This window comes from Lemur catta, chromosome 1, assembly GCF_020740605.2.
Source record: "Lemur catta isolate mLemCat1 chromosome 1, mLemCat1.pri, whole genome shotgun sequence".
NCBI classification, from domain to species: Eukaryota; Metazoa; Chordata; class Mammalia; order Primates; family Lemuridae; genus Lemur; species Lemur catta.
Genome location: NC_059128.1, coordinates 116,047,032 through 116,061,380, shown reverse-complemented (window position 1 = coordinate 116,061,380; position 14,349 = coordinate 116,047,032). Strand labels below are relative to the sequence as shown.

At 54.2% G+C, this 14,349-nt stretch overlaps 2 protein-coding genes across 3 annotated transcripts; one reads left to right on the top strand and one right to left on the bottom strand.

The window, feature by feature from the left end:
- GET3 (guided entry of tail-anchored proteins factor 3, ATPase) lies at positions 1–6,314 on the bottom strand. The gene is made up of 7 exons (XM_045550117.1): positions 5,911–6,314; positions 4,930–5,077; positions 2,098–2,246; positions 1,866–2,016; positions 980–1,087; positions 692–889; positions 1–350 (listed from the first exon to the last, which is right to left on the bottom strand). Exons 1-7 carry the CDS (start codon positions 6,069–6,071, stop codon positions 219–221), a joined length of 1,047 nt encoding a protein of 348 aa, XP_045406073.1. The 5' UTR covers positions 6,072–6,314; the 3' UTR covers positions 1–218.
- Positions 6,315–7,461: 1,147 nt separating this feature from the next.
- TRIR (telomerase RNA component interacting RNase) lies at positions 7,462–10,707 on the top strand. Of its 2 annotated transcripts, XM_045550097.1 has the most exons (3): positions 7,462–7,946; positions 9,908–9,985; positions 10,256–10,707. In XM_045550097.1, exons 1-3 carry the CDS (start codon positions 7,569–7,571, stop codon positions 10,361–10,363), a joined length of 564 nt encoding a protein of 187 aa, XP_045406053.1. In that variant the 5' UTR covers positions 7,462–7,568; the 3' UTR covers positions 10,364–10,707. The 2 variants fall into 2 exon arrangements, with proteins under 2 accessions (XP_045406053.1, XP_045406062.1); XM_045550106.1 differs by lacking the exon at positions 10,256–10,707 and having other exon boundaries at positions 7,488–7,923; positions 9,908–9,984.
- The last annotated feature ends 3,642 nt before the right edge of the window (positions 10,708–14,349 follow it).

Sequence of the window (14,349 nt, the reverse complement as noted above, 5' to 3'; positions counted from 1 at the left end):
TTTAAGATCATTTTATTGAAGAGTGAGAGGCGGGGAGAGGTCGGGGGCAAGTACAGCCCCTCAGCCCCACCAGGGGGAATAGACCCCCTCCCTGCCTCCCACCCCCCAAGTGGCTCCCCCTGTACTATGGGGGGACTTTGTGCAAACTCTGCCCCAGGGGGTGGAGGGAAGGGTGAAGGGTAGGTGTGAACTGGCAGCAGCTGTGGCTGGTGGCGATGCTACTGGGCACTTGGGGGCTTGTAGGGCTCCAGGAGGAGGGCTGAGAAGGTATTGACCTTGTCTGCCCCCCGCACCTCATGGGGTAACAGCGGCAGCTTCACGATGTGGAAGTCTTCATACAGGTCCTCCATCTGTAGCCAGGGCAGAGGGCAGAAGGCAGTGGTCAGGGGGAAGGAGGGCAGGGAGAGGGTGTAGATCAATAGATAGGGTTGGGCTAGGGGCCTCCCAGGATCAGGGAGAGAATATGGGGCAAAGGCTTTAAGGTGTCACAAGTGGGAGTCAGACCAGTAAGACCAGAGGTCAGTGAGCTAGGCCTCCCGCTCTCCAGGGTCACAGGTACCCAGGCCAGGCCAGGCCAGCCACAGTCCTCCAAGGCCAAAATGAGGGTGAAAGGCCTGAAGTGGGGGCACAAAGGGCAGAAGGTTGGGGCAGAGGTGCCTTGGGTGGGCTGGTGCTGGGCAGGTGGGCACACCTGGTCCAGGTACTTGGCCTGGATCTTGTGGCGGGCCTCACACATCTTGCAGGGCTTCTCGGGGTCGGGGAAGACGAGCTGGTTGACAATGATGTTGTGCGTGTCAATCTTGCACTTGGCCAGCTCCTGGATCAACCGTTCCGTTTCATACAGGGACAGGAACTCAGCGATGCATACGCAGATGAAGGTTGTCTGCTCCTGTAGGGCACAAGAGAGGACAGTGAGTGGCAGGCTCCAGCCTTATCCCTGTCCCTGAAGCCTCTCACCACCTGCCAGGCCATGACTCACAGGGTCCTTGAACTGTTCGCTGACGGAGCGGATGACGGGCAGCGTCTCCTCCAGCTTGGAGGCCAGCTGGTCCGCGTTCATGTCTGCTAAGCCCAGCATGTTGCACATCTGTGGGGAGGATGTGGGAGGGCTCACAGCTTACCTGGAGCTCAGTAAATTCCCTGGCTTGGGGGCCTACTAAACACCTGGGGGACGCCTCCTGACATATCCCAGTGGTTAAAGGTGTGAGCCTCTGAGCAGACTCCCCAAATCCCAGCTCCGCCACTTCCCAGGAACTGTGGCCAAGGAGCTTGACCCCTTGGAGCCTCAGTTTCCCTATCTGTAAACCTTACTGCTAAGACCACTTGTGCTAGACAAGCTGTCACATGTAACATGCTCAGAACAGTGCCTGGCACACAGTTAAGTGCTCAACAACTGTTACCACCTAAGGCACAGGTCCCTGAAGGGGATATACATGTGTGCCATGCGGGGGTGGTGCTGGTAGTGTGCAGAACTGTGGTGGCTTTGGGGTTGTCAAGGTCTTAATAACCCAAGGGGACATTCTCATATCCATTTGCCACACAAGGAAGGTGAGGTCCAGAGCGGTGAAGTGGCTTGCTTGAGGTAACACAGCTGGGTTACATCCAGTGAGTGCAGAAGATTTGATCTCAGGCCACCTGGCTCTATGCTTCCACTCTGTCTGGGAAACTCAGTGGGCAGGGGCAGGGACACTGAGTCTGGCCTGTGGGGTGGGGGAGACAGTCTCCTCCCAGTCCCCCAGTGAAATTATGTCCTATCCAGTGACTAGCATTGATAGGGGTGAGGGGAGGGCCTTTTGTTACTGCACATCTGGGGGAGTGGGGGCCACCCCCGCTCCAGGACACCAGATGCCCGGGGCCCCGCCTGCCTGTGAGATGAAGGGGCTGATCTGGTTCTTGATTTGCATCAATCGGCCCAGACCCCGCTCCACGATGGTGGGGAAGTTGAGCAGCCTCAGCGTGTGGCCCGTGGGTGCCGTGTCAAACACCACCACTGAGAAGTTCATGCCTTTCACCAGCCTGAGGGGAAGAAGAGGGTCAGGCCCACTCTGCCACCCCCTCTTCCCTGGGCAGCCCCAAACTCTGCTGGCTGGGCCTGACCTCATGACCTCGGCATAGCTCATGGCCTCATCGATGCCAGGGAAGGCGCTCATGGCCTCCTGCATCATCTTCTTCCCCATGCTTAGCATGTTGTCCTCCTCGAAGAACTCGTCGGGCAGCTCTGCCACGCCCAGGCTGGGATCAATCTCCTGGGGGCCAAGGGGAAGAGACTCAGGCCGCTGCTACTGCCGGGGGGCCTTCCCACCTGTGCACAGGGTCAGAGGGAGCCTGTGGCAGGCTCCAACCACAGGCCCCTCATTAGGTCACGGCTGTGGGGACCCTAACGTAGCACTGCCCTCCCTTGGGGACTTACAGTCTTATATAGCCACATGAATGGTCAAAGCATTTCATGAACAAAGGGAAAATTGCAAGCTGTGACCAGGGCCCCCAAAGGGAAGCTGAAACCCACCACAGGGCATTTACACTGATAATCCCCACCTGGAACTTGCCTCCCCAAGATACTCTCACCACTGGTCACCCAACCTCTTCCAGATCATTCCCCTGTGGGGAGCTTGCCCAACCATCCCCTCAGCCCAAGACCCTCCTATATTCACACCCTTGATGGGTTATTCCTAGTCACTGGGCCACCTCTGACCTCCCACATTCCTCTCTCTTACCTTAGCCTCTTCTGCCTCAGTTATTCTAAACCTCTTTGGGTCACCCCATCCCCTCACTATTGGCCCCTGTACACTGCCAGTGTTCCTCTTGGCTTGGCCCCCTTACCCGGGGGGGAAGACTGCATAGGTTGCCTTTGCAAACATTCCCTTTTCCCTCTGTGGTTGGCAAAATCCTCCCTTAGTTATTCCTGGCTCTCTGGTATCACTGCACCCAAGGGCCTGAACTTTGTCCCCATTCCTGTTGCTGATCACAAATCTTCAACAAGCACTCGACAAACCAGACAGTCCTGGGTCCCCCTTCTCCCCTGAGAAGTGTTTTTTTTTTTTCTTTTTTTTTTTTTGAGACTGTCTCACTCTGTTGCCCAGGCTAGAGTGCAGTGGTGACATCATAGCTCACTGCAGCCTCAAACTCCTGGGCTCAAGTGATCCTCCTGACTCAGCCTCCCAAGTAGCTGGGACTACAGGCATGAACCACTGCACCCAGCCCCTGAGAAGTGTTTATGTGGCATCTTCTTCCTTCTCAAACCTCTTCTGTCTCATTCACTACCAGGGCCCTCGACTGTGCCTTGGTGACAAAGAGAAACCACTGGTTTCTAACACCCTTGTCTCCCCGCAGGAAGTGCCCCAGTTCCTCCTGCTTCCCCGAGTCCCTGACCCAGCAGAGCCCACGTCGTGGGTGTGCACACTGGCTGGAGCTCATTCTGCCTGAAGACTGTCCAGGGTCAGCATCCTCGCTCCCTCTGCAGCAGCTCTTTTCTGTCCTGTTGGCATGTTCACACCAGCAAAAAAACATGTTCTAACAACCCCTTTCTCAGAAAAGCCCTCTTTGCCTCTGTCTCCCTCCAGTGACAGCTCTATCCTCATGACGATCACTGTTTCTCCCTCATCACCTCACCCACTCGAGGCAGGTTTTTGCCCCTGCTCCCGGGGGGGGGGGGGGGTGTCTCTCCAAAACTGATGTGCCTGCCAGAGGCCACAACTTCCTCCTGCCTGAGACCCTTTGTTTTCCTGGAGCTCAGGGCCCCACACTCTCTGTCTTTCCTCTCATATCACTGGTGCCTCCTTCTTGTCCTTCTCTGCTGGTCCCTAAATGCTGGTGTGTCCCCATGCTTGTTTCTGGGCCTCTCACCCTCTTCTCCACTCATACAGCTTTAAATACCACCCTTGGGACAATGACTTCCAAACCAACACCAACCTCCTCTTAGCTCCAGACTCACATAACTAAGCTATTGTCATGATGTCGCCACTTGAACGTCCAGTGGGCACCTCAGATTCATTGTGGACAAAACAATTTTTTTTTTTTTTTTTTTTTGAGACTGTCAGCCCAGGTAGAGTGTAGTGGTGTCATCATACCTCACTGCAACCTTAAACTCCTGGGCTCCAGTGATCCTCCTGACTCAGCCTCCCAAGTAGCTGGGACTACAGACATAAGCCACAACACCCACTTAATTTTTTCTATTTTTGGTACAGATGGGGTCTTGCTCTTGTTCAGGCTGGTCTTGAACTCCTGACCTCAAGTGATCCTCCTGCCTTGGCCTCCCAGAGTGCTAGGATTACAGGCGTGAGCCACCCTGCCTGGCCAAAATGGAATTCTTGATCTGTCCTTTCTAAACCTCCTTTCCTAGTCTTTCCGATCCCAGAGGCTTAGAGAGACAAATAAGAGATGTATTTAATTCATTTCTTTCCCTCACTCATTATAACCAAGTGATGTCATTGCTTTACTTCCAAAATACATTTCAAATCTGACTTCTCCCCCAGATTTCTGCCCCCACTTGAGTTCAGGCTGCTGTCATCTCATGCCTGGTCACAGCTGTAGTCTCCTTTTTAGTACCCCTGCTTCCACCCTTGACTTACAATCCAACCTCCACATGGCAGCCAGAGAGAACTTTTAAAACATGGATTTGGCCATGATTTTGCCCTGCTTCAAATGAACAGCTTCCTATTAAACTTGGAATCAAAGTCAAACTGCTTTCCATGCCCTGCAAAGTTCAATGCCATGTTGCTCTTGTTGGCCTCTCCAGCTTCTCTTTCCCCTACTCTGCCTCACTAAGCTCCAGGTACTTCCTGCTCCTCACTTGTTCCCCTTTGGGTATGCTGAGGAAGGAGTGAAACTAGATGTAGAGTGGGTAGGACATGGTGGCTGCTGTAGGTGTGCACAAGAAAGACCTGAGAGGGCCTTTGCCAGAAGTGGGGAGCTGAGCCCTGCTCCACTCACCATAGCGAAGAGGTTGTCATAGCCTTTGACCTTGGTAGGCACCTTTGAGAACTTCTGGTCAAAAGCATCTGAGATGTTGTGGGCTGGGTCCGTGGAGATGATCAGAACACTCTCTCGCCCCTTGGATAGCTGGACTGCCAGGCTGCAGCTGAGCAAAAGAACGGTCGAATGGTGGGGAAGTGAGGGGTTGGGCTCTGTTCCCTGGCTCTGCAAGGAGAGAGGTAGGGTCCCAGGAGAAGGTGACCCAGATCAGCAAGGGCCTAGAGAGGACAGTATAGTTCACTGTGGGATCAAGCCTCAATCCCTGCAGAGGAATCCCTTCAGACATCACCTACTGATCCCTCCTACATAGACTAGAGTGGTAAGATTTAGCTGATTGAGTCCATTTGGCCCGGTCCCTGTTTCTTCTTTACTGGGCACAGAGTGCCATGGCATAGTTTGACTCTGTGCCCCCTCCCTCAACTCTAAGCCAAGGGGTCCCATCCACTCCCTGTTAAGCTCAGAATGATTCAGTTTACTTGTCCAGGACAATTTTCCCAACGGACCCCTCCTCCCCACTGCTGACAAATACAGTCTGATCCTATGCTATCTTCTCTGTCATTCACCACCAACGTCGCCCTGGGCATAAAATGGCAAAGCTCATCTGACTAGGATAGCTTGGTCCGGTGCCCTTCCCCCTATTTTGAATTCACTCGGGTACAGTCCAGCTGATTGGGACATCTAAGTGCTCCCCCGCACTGGGTTAACTGTGGTTCAGCACTGCACTTGCGCTCCAACAGGGATGGTCCAACTCAGAAGGTGCAAGGCTTGCATTGAGGCGGTACCTTCCATTTGCTCCATGTAACTTCCAGAGAGTACAACCCGAAAGACCCCAGCTCAGCCCCCTTGCTCCGCTCGGAGTGGAAAAGCCGGTCCTTGGTCTCCCCTTCGTCCAGTGGTACATCCCACCCGCCTTCCTGGCCCACGCCGCCGCCTCCTTACCTGCAGGTGGTCTTGCCCACGCCACCTTTGCCCCCGACGAAGATCCACTTAAGGCTGCGCTGTTCGATGATGTTGCTAAGCGTAGGCTCCAGCGGCTCCACATCAGGCGCATCCTCGAACTCCTCTGCCTCAACCCCCCACCCGGCCACCCCTGCCGCCATCTTGGAACCGGCTCACGTGATCAAGCGGAGCACACCATGCAACCCACCTGCAGGGGAAATCCTCTATCACATCCCATCGAGGTTAGGAGCCTGAATTAATTTCCTCATGGTTTGTCTTTTAGGAACAAACAGAAACTATATTTTCACTGTTGTCTGTTTCCAGGGTTCACTTTGTCGACTTTTGGTCTATATTTTTCCAAGGACTCCCCTTGCCTAATCAACATATTGGTACCGTCCAGGCTCCTCCCCTTCACTCATTGGACCCTCAGTCTTGCAGCACTTCTTTCATTGGCTACATCTTTTCTTACTTCCACCAGTTACTCTCACGTCTGGGTAGCCGCCAACCTCTCCTTAGCAACCGACCAAACACGCTGTCCATGCTCTTTCGGTGAAGTTAGAGCCTAGGTCCACCCTGGCCTGATTTCATAGGCTGAGCTCTCTGTCAATAATTTCCTTCTATTCTCCAAATTGGGTCCCAACCTTGCCTCGGGTCCGCCCCCTCTGCTATTCAATTGGCTGTGAGCCACCGGGCTCCTGCCCCAAACCAATCATAGACGAATTGATTACTGGGCCGGAGACAGGTCCCGGCGCTGCCTAAGGGTTAACGGGGACATAACTTAAGTTCTGGGCAGAATCCGCAAACCCTGGCCCAGCACTCCCTGAGCCCCCATGCTGGGCAGGCAACATACCTGCAACTGCTCTCCTTGTCGTAGAAGGGACCTTAATTCCTGGAAACCTCCTTTCATATTTCCTATTTTAACCTCTGCCCTGGGGCAGGAATACAAGATGGGTCCCAAGCCCTTGGCGCGGACCCCATTGCAGAACACTCTTAACCTTAGAGGGCGGGAGACTTGAGCCTAGAAATGCCCCCGGCTTCATTTGAATACTCTAGCCTGTAAAATAACCTTGTTCTCAGACGGGGACCCCAGCTCCACACAGCCAGCTATGTCCCCATTCCCTCATGTGAGCTTCATCCCAGAGACAGGTGCCCAACTCAGAGATACCCCTATTTCTAGTCGGGGCTAGATATGCCCTCTAGATGTAGCTAGGGACACACATTCGGAGGTGTTAGGTGAGAATACATCCTCAAACGGAATTTTTCCCTTCCCAGAGATTATTCCTGGTGCCAGACAGGGATTCTAGCTCTGGAAAGCTAATGTTAATGCGCCACCAGTCCCAAGCGGGAACCCCAGCCCGGAGAGTCAGCTACAGCCCCAGTCTCAGACGATGGTCCCATTCCTTGGGAGCTCCTGTCTGCAAAACGCCATCTCGAGTCTCCCTGCCTTATAAAAATACGCGGGGTTAGGCGCCTCTCCGCTGCCCCGCCCCGTCCGGGTCATACCCCTTCGCCCCGCCCCCGGCCCCGCCCCCACTGCGGATGCCTGAGGGCCGGACCACTCTTCCCGGCATGCATTGTTCGGGACGAGGCAAGTCGGGCGCCAAGCGCGGGGCCGGGGCGGCCTTCCCGGAGTCCTTTGCGCGGCATCTGGCGACAAAATGGCTGCCCGAGGGAGACGGGCGGAGCCTCCGGGCCGGGAGGCGCCGGGCCCCGCGGGCGGTGGTGGTGGCGGTGGCGGGAGCCGATGGGCTGAGTCTGGGCCAGGGACGTCGCCCGAGAGCGGGGACGAGGAGGTGTCGGGCGCGGGTTCGAGCCCGGTGTCGGGCGCGGGTTCGAGCCCGGTGTCGGGCGGCGTGAACTTGTTCGCTAACGACGGCAGCTTCCTGGAGCTTTTCAAGCGGAAGATGGAGGAGGAGCAGCGGCAGCGGCAGGAAGAGCCGCCCCCGGGCCCGCAGCGACCGGTCCAGTCGGCCTCCGCCGCCGCGGGCCCCGGGGATCCGAAGAGGAAGGGCGGCCCGGGCCCCACACTTAGCTTCGTAAGGAGCCGCGGGGGTGGGGGCGGGCGCCAGGGCCCGCCTTGGCAGAGGGAATTGGGGCCTGAGCTGGGGGATCGGGATCCAGGTCCACTTTCTGCCCCAATGTGGGGGCCGTCCGATCGGGCCACACCTGCTTAGGATGTGGAACCTGGATTTCCCCGACGAAGGTTCGGGGGGCGGGGGTGGGGACCCCCGGAGCCTGCCCGCTAGAACTGGGAGCTGAGGAATTGCACTGGAAGCAGCACTGTGGGGATGGGGAAGCCTGGATACCAGGATTCCTATTTGAGTGGTACGTGGACTTGGATTGTGGGACCACCCCCTATTGTGGGGAAGGAGGGCAAATTCAAGTCGTGGAGTTTGAGCTGTATGCGTTAGACTCAGACTGCTTACTGTGTAGGACAATTACTTAGGACAACAGCTTGATTTTCCTGAATCTCATTCGACCAGGGTTTATTTACTGAGCACCTACCTTGTGCTGGGCATTGTGCTAGGTGCTGGGTATGAAGTGGTGAACATGACAGAAAAATCTGCTTTCCTGGACTACCCTCATTTTTCCTAGTTGCAAGAATGGACATCATCGCATCTTCCGATGTGAGGGTTCTGTGAGGTCATTGTGGAAAAGTGGTTAGCACAGGGCCAGTCTTACATAGGAAGGACTAAACCAGTGGTTCTCAGTTGGGGACGAGTCGCCCCACCCCCACATTTTGCAAAGCCTGGAGACATTTTTGGTTGTCAGAACTGCGGGAGGGGGTGCTAGTGACATCTATGGGTAGAGGCCAGGGATGGTGCTCAACATCCTACAATAGGTAGGACAGCGCCCTGCCCCCACCCCCAACAAAGAATGATCCAGCTCAAAATGTCATTAGTGCCAGGTTGAGAAACTCTGGGCTAAATAAATAGGGCATATATCGATTGTCAGCTCTGAGCTTGCTTTGTCTCTGGTGTCGAGATTTGCTCCCTGTAGTGTGGAGGGAAAAGTGTTGACTTAAGAATTAATGGACTGGGGGTTGAGTCCTGGAGCCAGTTGTGTGATTTGGGACAAGTGATCCACTTCTCCAAGCCCAGTGTCTTGCATCTGTTAAATGGGTGTGAGAATAGTCCCATCCTAATGCCTGATGGAGGGGTGGAGATGGGATGATGTCTGTGAAGGCTGTTGCAGCCCATGGAGCACAAGAAGTCCTCGATCAGTGGGAGAAGATGAGATACCGGGATGAAAGGCCAGAGAAAGACTTCTGTTTGAGGAAGGGGAAAGCAGGGTAAAGTGTTAGGACTTGGGTTGGTGTGACAATTGAGAGTGGAGGCTTAGTATCCCTCCACGAATGGGAGTAGCAGTAATTGTCACTTTTTCATTTGTTTATCGAGAGGCCATTGCAGTTGCACCCTCAAAGAGGCCAGGCCAAGTTAGGTGTAGGGGAGACAATGTTGCTTGGTGACTAAGGATGCTGCTGCCCGTTGGCTTAGACCCACCTGACCCTGAAGCCAGCTCACTTGTTTGTTGCCAGCCTGACCTCTCCTTCTCAAAGACTGTTTCCTGATCTATAAAATGGGGGCAGTTATAACCTTCATCTTACAGTAGCTGTGAAAGTGAAAGGAGATGACATATCCACAGCACTCAGCACAGGGCTTAGCATACAGTAAGTGCTCAATAAAGGGAGCTGTTGCCACCTATATAGTCCCTGCTAGGGGAGTGTGAGGCCTTGGCATGGAGAGTGAGGGCAGAGCTGGTCCCCACCATGGTGGGAGCGCTGCTTTCTCCCTGGGAGGGCAGCCCGGGCCTAGGACAGGCGCTAAGAGTTGCGTGTGCTCCTCTCTGATTGCTGCGCAGGTCGGCCGGCTGGCGGAGCTGGGCGTGGCGTCAGGACGGGCCACCGGGCCGGGCTAGGAAGGTGTAGTGGGCCTCAGCACCGCCAAGGGCGGGCCCGGCTCCTGTAACCGTTGCAGTCTTCTGTCCCTTCACCCAGGTGGGCAAACGCAGAGGCGGGAACAAACTAGCCCTCAAGACGGGAATAGTAGCCAAGAAGCAGAAGACGGAGGATGAGGTGAGCAGGCCCAGTGTGGGGGCCACCAGAGTTGCCTTTCCCTTGCAGCCTTTGCACCCCCTTGGTGGAGACTCCTTCCTCCCTGTCCAGCGGCTGGGCCTTGGATGGGCTTGCTGGGAGGGATTTCAAGTGTCCACAGACAACTTGACTCTGTATCTTTACCTCAAACCCTTGGGGGTGACATGGGGTTTGGGTCAGCTGTCTCAGGACAGTCCTGACCATGGTTCCTGGCATCCCTCTCCCAACCCCCATTCCCCCTGCCCCCAACAGGTATTAACAAGTAAAGGTGATGCTTGGGCCAAGTACATGGCAGAAGTGAAAAAGTACAAAGCCCACCAGTGCGGTGACGATGATAAAACTCGGCCCCTGGTGAAATGACCCCCTCCCCTGCCTGCCCACGGCCTGGGACTCTCTGCGATGTACATAACTATTTAATGCAGCGGCAGCGGCAGCGGCAGCGGCAGCGGCAGCAGCCTTTCCCCCGAGGACTTAAACGCAGAAGGAAACAGAGATGCTTCCCGCAGCTGCGGACGATTCTCCAGGACTCTTTTTTTACCTTGAGCACTTGCCTCATGAGACTTAATAGAACAGTGGTTTACTGTCCCTTCTCTTCCCACCTCCTTCCACTCTCTTGCTCTTTCTGTCTTCCTCTTCTCATCCTTCTCTTTCTTCCTCCCCTTTGCATCACTTCTGGGAAGTAAAGAACTTGACTTAGTGCCGGAGCTGTGTGCTTGGTTTGTCTTTGTGTTCTGGAACCTACACCCTCCCCATGGGCTGACACCATAACTGTCAAAGCCTGGGTCTGCCCTGGTGGGGCCTGGAGTAGGAAGGACAGGGGCACATCCCCTTCTGTGGGTCCAGACTCTCCTCAAGACCCATGTCCCCTCACCCCTGACTGCAGCCCCAAGTGTGGCACCTTAGGTTCCGTTTCTCTTCACAGTCCCATTTCGGCTAGGCCAAGGATGTTATGTTCATTCAGCAGACACTTCAGAGCACATGTGTGCCAGGCCTGTTCTAGGTCCCCGGGTCACAGCTGTGATCAGAACAGACCACAAACAACAACAAAGGGGAAACCCTTTGGGTGGTGACTGCTAACAAGTACCGGCTAGATGTTAAAGAGGAAGGGGATGTATCTTTTAGATGACATTTGATCAGAGTCCCGAGGAGTTGAGGCAGCGTGTCCAAGGTAGAGGGAACAGCCAGGGGAAAGACAGATGGGAGAGTGCCTGTCCCTGATGGGAGCCTCATATGACATACAGATCCTTGTGTGTGAGGTAAGGTGGGAATTCAGGATTTTATTTCAAGTGAGGATGAGGTTTGAGGGTGTTTGGGGTAGGGAGCAACATGATACATTTTATAACTTCCTGGGCTGTCTCTGACCCCTGTGGAAAATAGACTAAAGGGGTCTGAGGGTCTGGTTTCCAGTAGGGCTGTTCCACACGTGCTCTGGGTGGGAAGAGGCCCGCTCAGTCCTCCCAGCTGTTTACAGCCCTTCCAGGGAAGCCAGAGTCTGTCCCTACCTGGATGTGTATACCCTCAGGAGGAGTGCAACACGGCTTGATTTGTCCCACCTTGCAAAACATGATTGTTGATATGTCAGGAATGAAACGGGATGATTTTTTTTTGAGATGGGGTCTCACTGTGTTGTCGGCTGATCTCAAACTCCCGGGCTCAAGCGATCCTCCAGCCTCAACTTCTGAATAGCTGGGACTACAGGCATGCCACCATGCTCCGCTAGAAAGAGGTGTCTTAAAGGAAGTCTGACTCCTCTGGTGCTCCTTGCCCTTCTGCGCCCTCCTCCTGGCCTCACTGTGCATCCTGGTAGAGCCGGAAGTTGTCTGGCTCCACCTGTTTACCAAACCCACATATGTTTCAAAATGCCCTTGTCTCTCACCTCTCTCAAATCTGCTAGACCTAGGGTGACATTGGGGGCCCCCCAGCTGTGGGTCTACCTTCCCAGTCTAACTTCTGCTGGAATGCTTAGCACCCTTGGCGCACCTCCCCAGCCCAGGGCTGGGCCCCCTTCTGCTTTCAATCGGGAGGATCAAGAGGCAGAGAGACTCGGTCACCATGTGCCTGGGACCTGTGGAGGCAGAGGGAGGAAGGGCAAATGGCTGTGGTTCTGGGAGCGGGCTGAGGTGGTGTCTCCCTTGGCTCCCCAGACTGTGCTAGATGCAGTATGTGGAGGTTGGGGTGGGGTGTTCACTCATGACAAATCCTGAGCACTTGTTATGTGAAGACACAGCAGCTACCAAAACATGAAAGTAGGAGAGATGACAATTTTAAGTAGGGTGGTCAGGGATGACCTCCCTTAGAAGGTGGCATTTGTTCCAAGTCCTGAAGAAGGTGGGACAGGCAGTGAGGGTGGTTCTTGGAAGAGTGTTGTAGGCAGAAGAAAGAGGGTACAAAGATCCTGAGCTGAAACCGTGCCTTGTCCAAACCTGGCTTGTCCAGGAAGAAACAGCAAGCAGATACGGATACCTTTCCCCTGTCACTTCTTGCTAACACACAATAAGGGCTTGTTTGGTTTATTTTCCACGTTGGCTCAAAGGTCTCTCCCTGGCCGGGCGTGGTCATTTGTGTGTCTATAGTCCAGCTACTCTGGAGGCTGAGGCTGGAGGATCACTTGAGCCCAGGAGTTCCAGGCAGCAGTGAGCTATGATTGAATCACTCCATCCTGGGCAACACAGAGAGACCCTGTCTCTTTAAAAAAAAAAAAAAAGTATCTCCCTCTTACTTTGGGGATGCTGAGGTGCCCCAGGTGTTACTCTGGACTTGGGAATGGAGTGTGGGGGTAAGGAACACAGAAAGCTAATGGAGCTATCCCTACCTCCTCTTCCCCCAAAGCCACTAGCAGCGGCTGGATCTTTAAAAAGAAACACAAGTGGGAGAAGTAGGTCGTCCCTGCAGGTGCTCAGCCTCTATTCTAGTGTCAAGAGGCAGGAGGAGGTGCAAGTCCAGGCACCTCCCTTCACACATGGTACCTACCAGCTCTGACCTAGGAAAAGTCTGGAGGGGGAAGAGCATCAAATGCAGGTTTTGGTGACTCACACTTCAAACTATTCTGGTGCCTGTTGGCTGTATAATCTTGGATAAGTCACTTAGCCTTTCTTGGTTCAGGTTCTTCATCTATAAAATAGGTGTAAAATACCAAAGCATCTCTAGAGTCCAGTTCTAAAGTAAGGACAATATTCACATAGTCTACTTTAACCCTGATATTTTTAAAAACAGCTTTCAGTGCTTCTCTGGGTGAGAAGCTGTATTTGAAAGAGAAGCTGGGGGCTGTATTTGAAAAACCCTGACCTGTTAACTCGGGGTGTGGGGGGCTGCAGTGTGATGAGATGTTCAGGTAGGGAGGCTGTTGAAAATTGAGAGCCCGTTTGTCTCTCATCTTAGATTCGCGATTGGACACAAGTTCCAGGAGTTTCTTTTTGCACTGAGCGCTGCTAGTTGAACTGAAGTAAGTTTGCCAGGCATAAAGCTGTTGTGAGAATAGCATGAGATAACATTTGGAAACCATTTGACATGCAGAAGGTACTTAAGAAATAGGAAAACAGAAAACAAAACCCCAAAACTTGTCCTGATTCAGCACTCAAATCCACCAGCTAGGGAAAGGAAGAAAAGACTTCTGTGACCACACGAGGGCAAACAATGTGAACCACACACGAGGCTGGGGCGACTTTGTTCTGCAACAACTCCCCCAAGGCGCGTGCAGGGTCGCTGGAAACTTGCCATATTAAAAGCGGAGGGTGAATATTAACAAATTGTCTTCTGCATCCCAAGGTCGCTCCCCATCTTACCCTTATCTGGGGCAGCCCCCAAGCTTGACCAGAAAGCTCCTACCGCCACGCCTCCCCAAAGTCAGCCCCAGCTCCCAATCTCACTCTTCTTCTACTCAACATGCACCTCGGTGGGTATACAGACCCTCCCCCCACTTGATTCCCAGCGGGAGCCCCAAAGCGTCCCGACCCAGGCGCGTGGCAGGACGGGATTTATAGTTCCAGGGCTCACGGGGCGGGGCTTTTGCGCACGCGCAGGTGGCGGCTTTCCGCACGTGTCCCTTAGCTCAGGTTTCTGTCCGGCAGAGCTGGCTGCAGTGGGAATCCCAGCTTGTCTTGCGCGACTCCCCGAGTGGAGTTAGGCGCCAGCCCACCCTACCTTAGCTTGGGAAACTCCAGTACTTGCTTTTCATGAATGAACGGAGCCAGGACTGACTTTGCATATGGGAAAGGGGCGGAGAAAGCTGTCCCCCTCCTTTAGGCAGGAGCAAAAATTGACCTGCTCCTCTCCAGAGGGTCAGAACGTCCGTCAGGGCAGGACTGGGTTGTCCTTTGGGATTAGAGCCCCAGTAAATATTGGTTTAG

Bases quoted from the DNA above. Each gene is read 5' to 3' on its own strand.
- GET3 (XM_045550117.1), bottom strand. From the start codon at position 6,071: ATGGCGGCAGGGGTGGCCGGGTGGGGGGTTGAGGCAGAGGAGTTCGAG. The intron at 5,078-5,910 runs GTAAGGAGGCGG...TCTTTTGCTCAG, and splicing joins GTGGGCAAGACCACCTGCAG to CTGCAGCCTGGCAGTCCAGC. The intron at 890-979 runs GTGAGTCATGGC...TGTGCCCTACAG, and splicing joins GCGAACAGTTCAAGGACCCT to GAGCAGACAACCTTCATCTG.
- TRIR (XM_045550097.1), top strand. From the start codon at position 7,569: ATGGCTGCCCGAGGGAGACGGGCGGAGCCTCCGGGCCGGGAGGCGCCG. The intron at 7,947-9,907 runs GTAAGGAGCCGC...CCCTTCACCCAG, and splicing joins CGGGCCCCACACTTAGCTTC to GTGGGCAAACGCAGAGGCGG. The intron at 9,986-10,255 runs GTGAGCAGGCCC...TGCCCCCAACAG, and splicing joins AGCAGAAGACGGAGGATGAG to GTATTAACAAGTAAAGGTGA.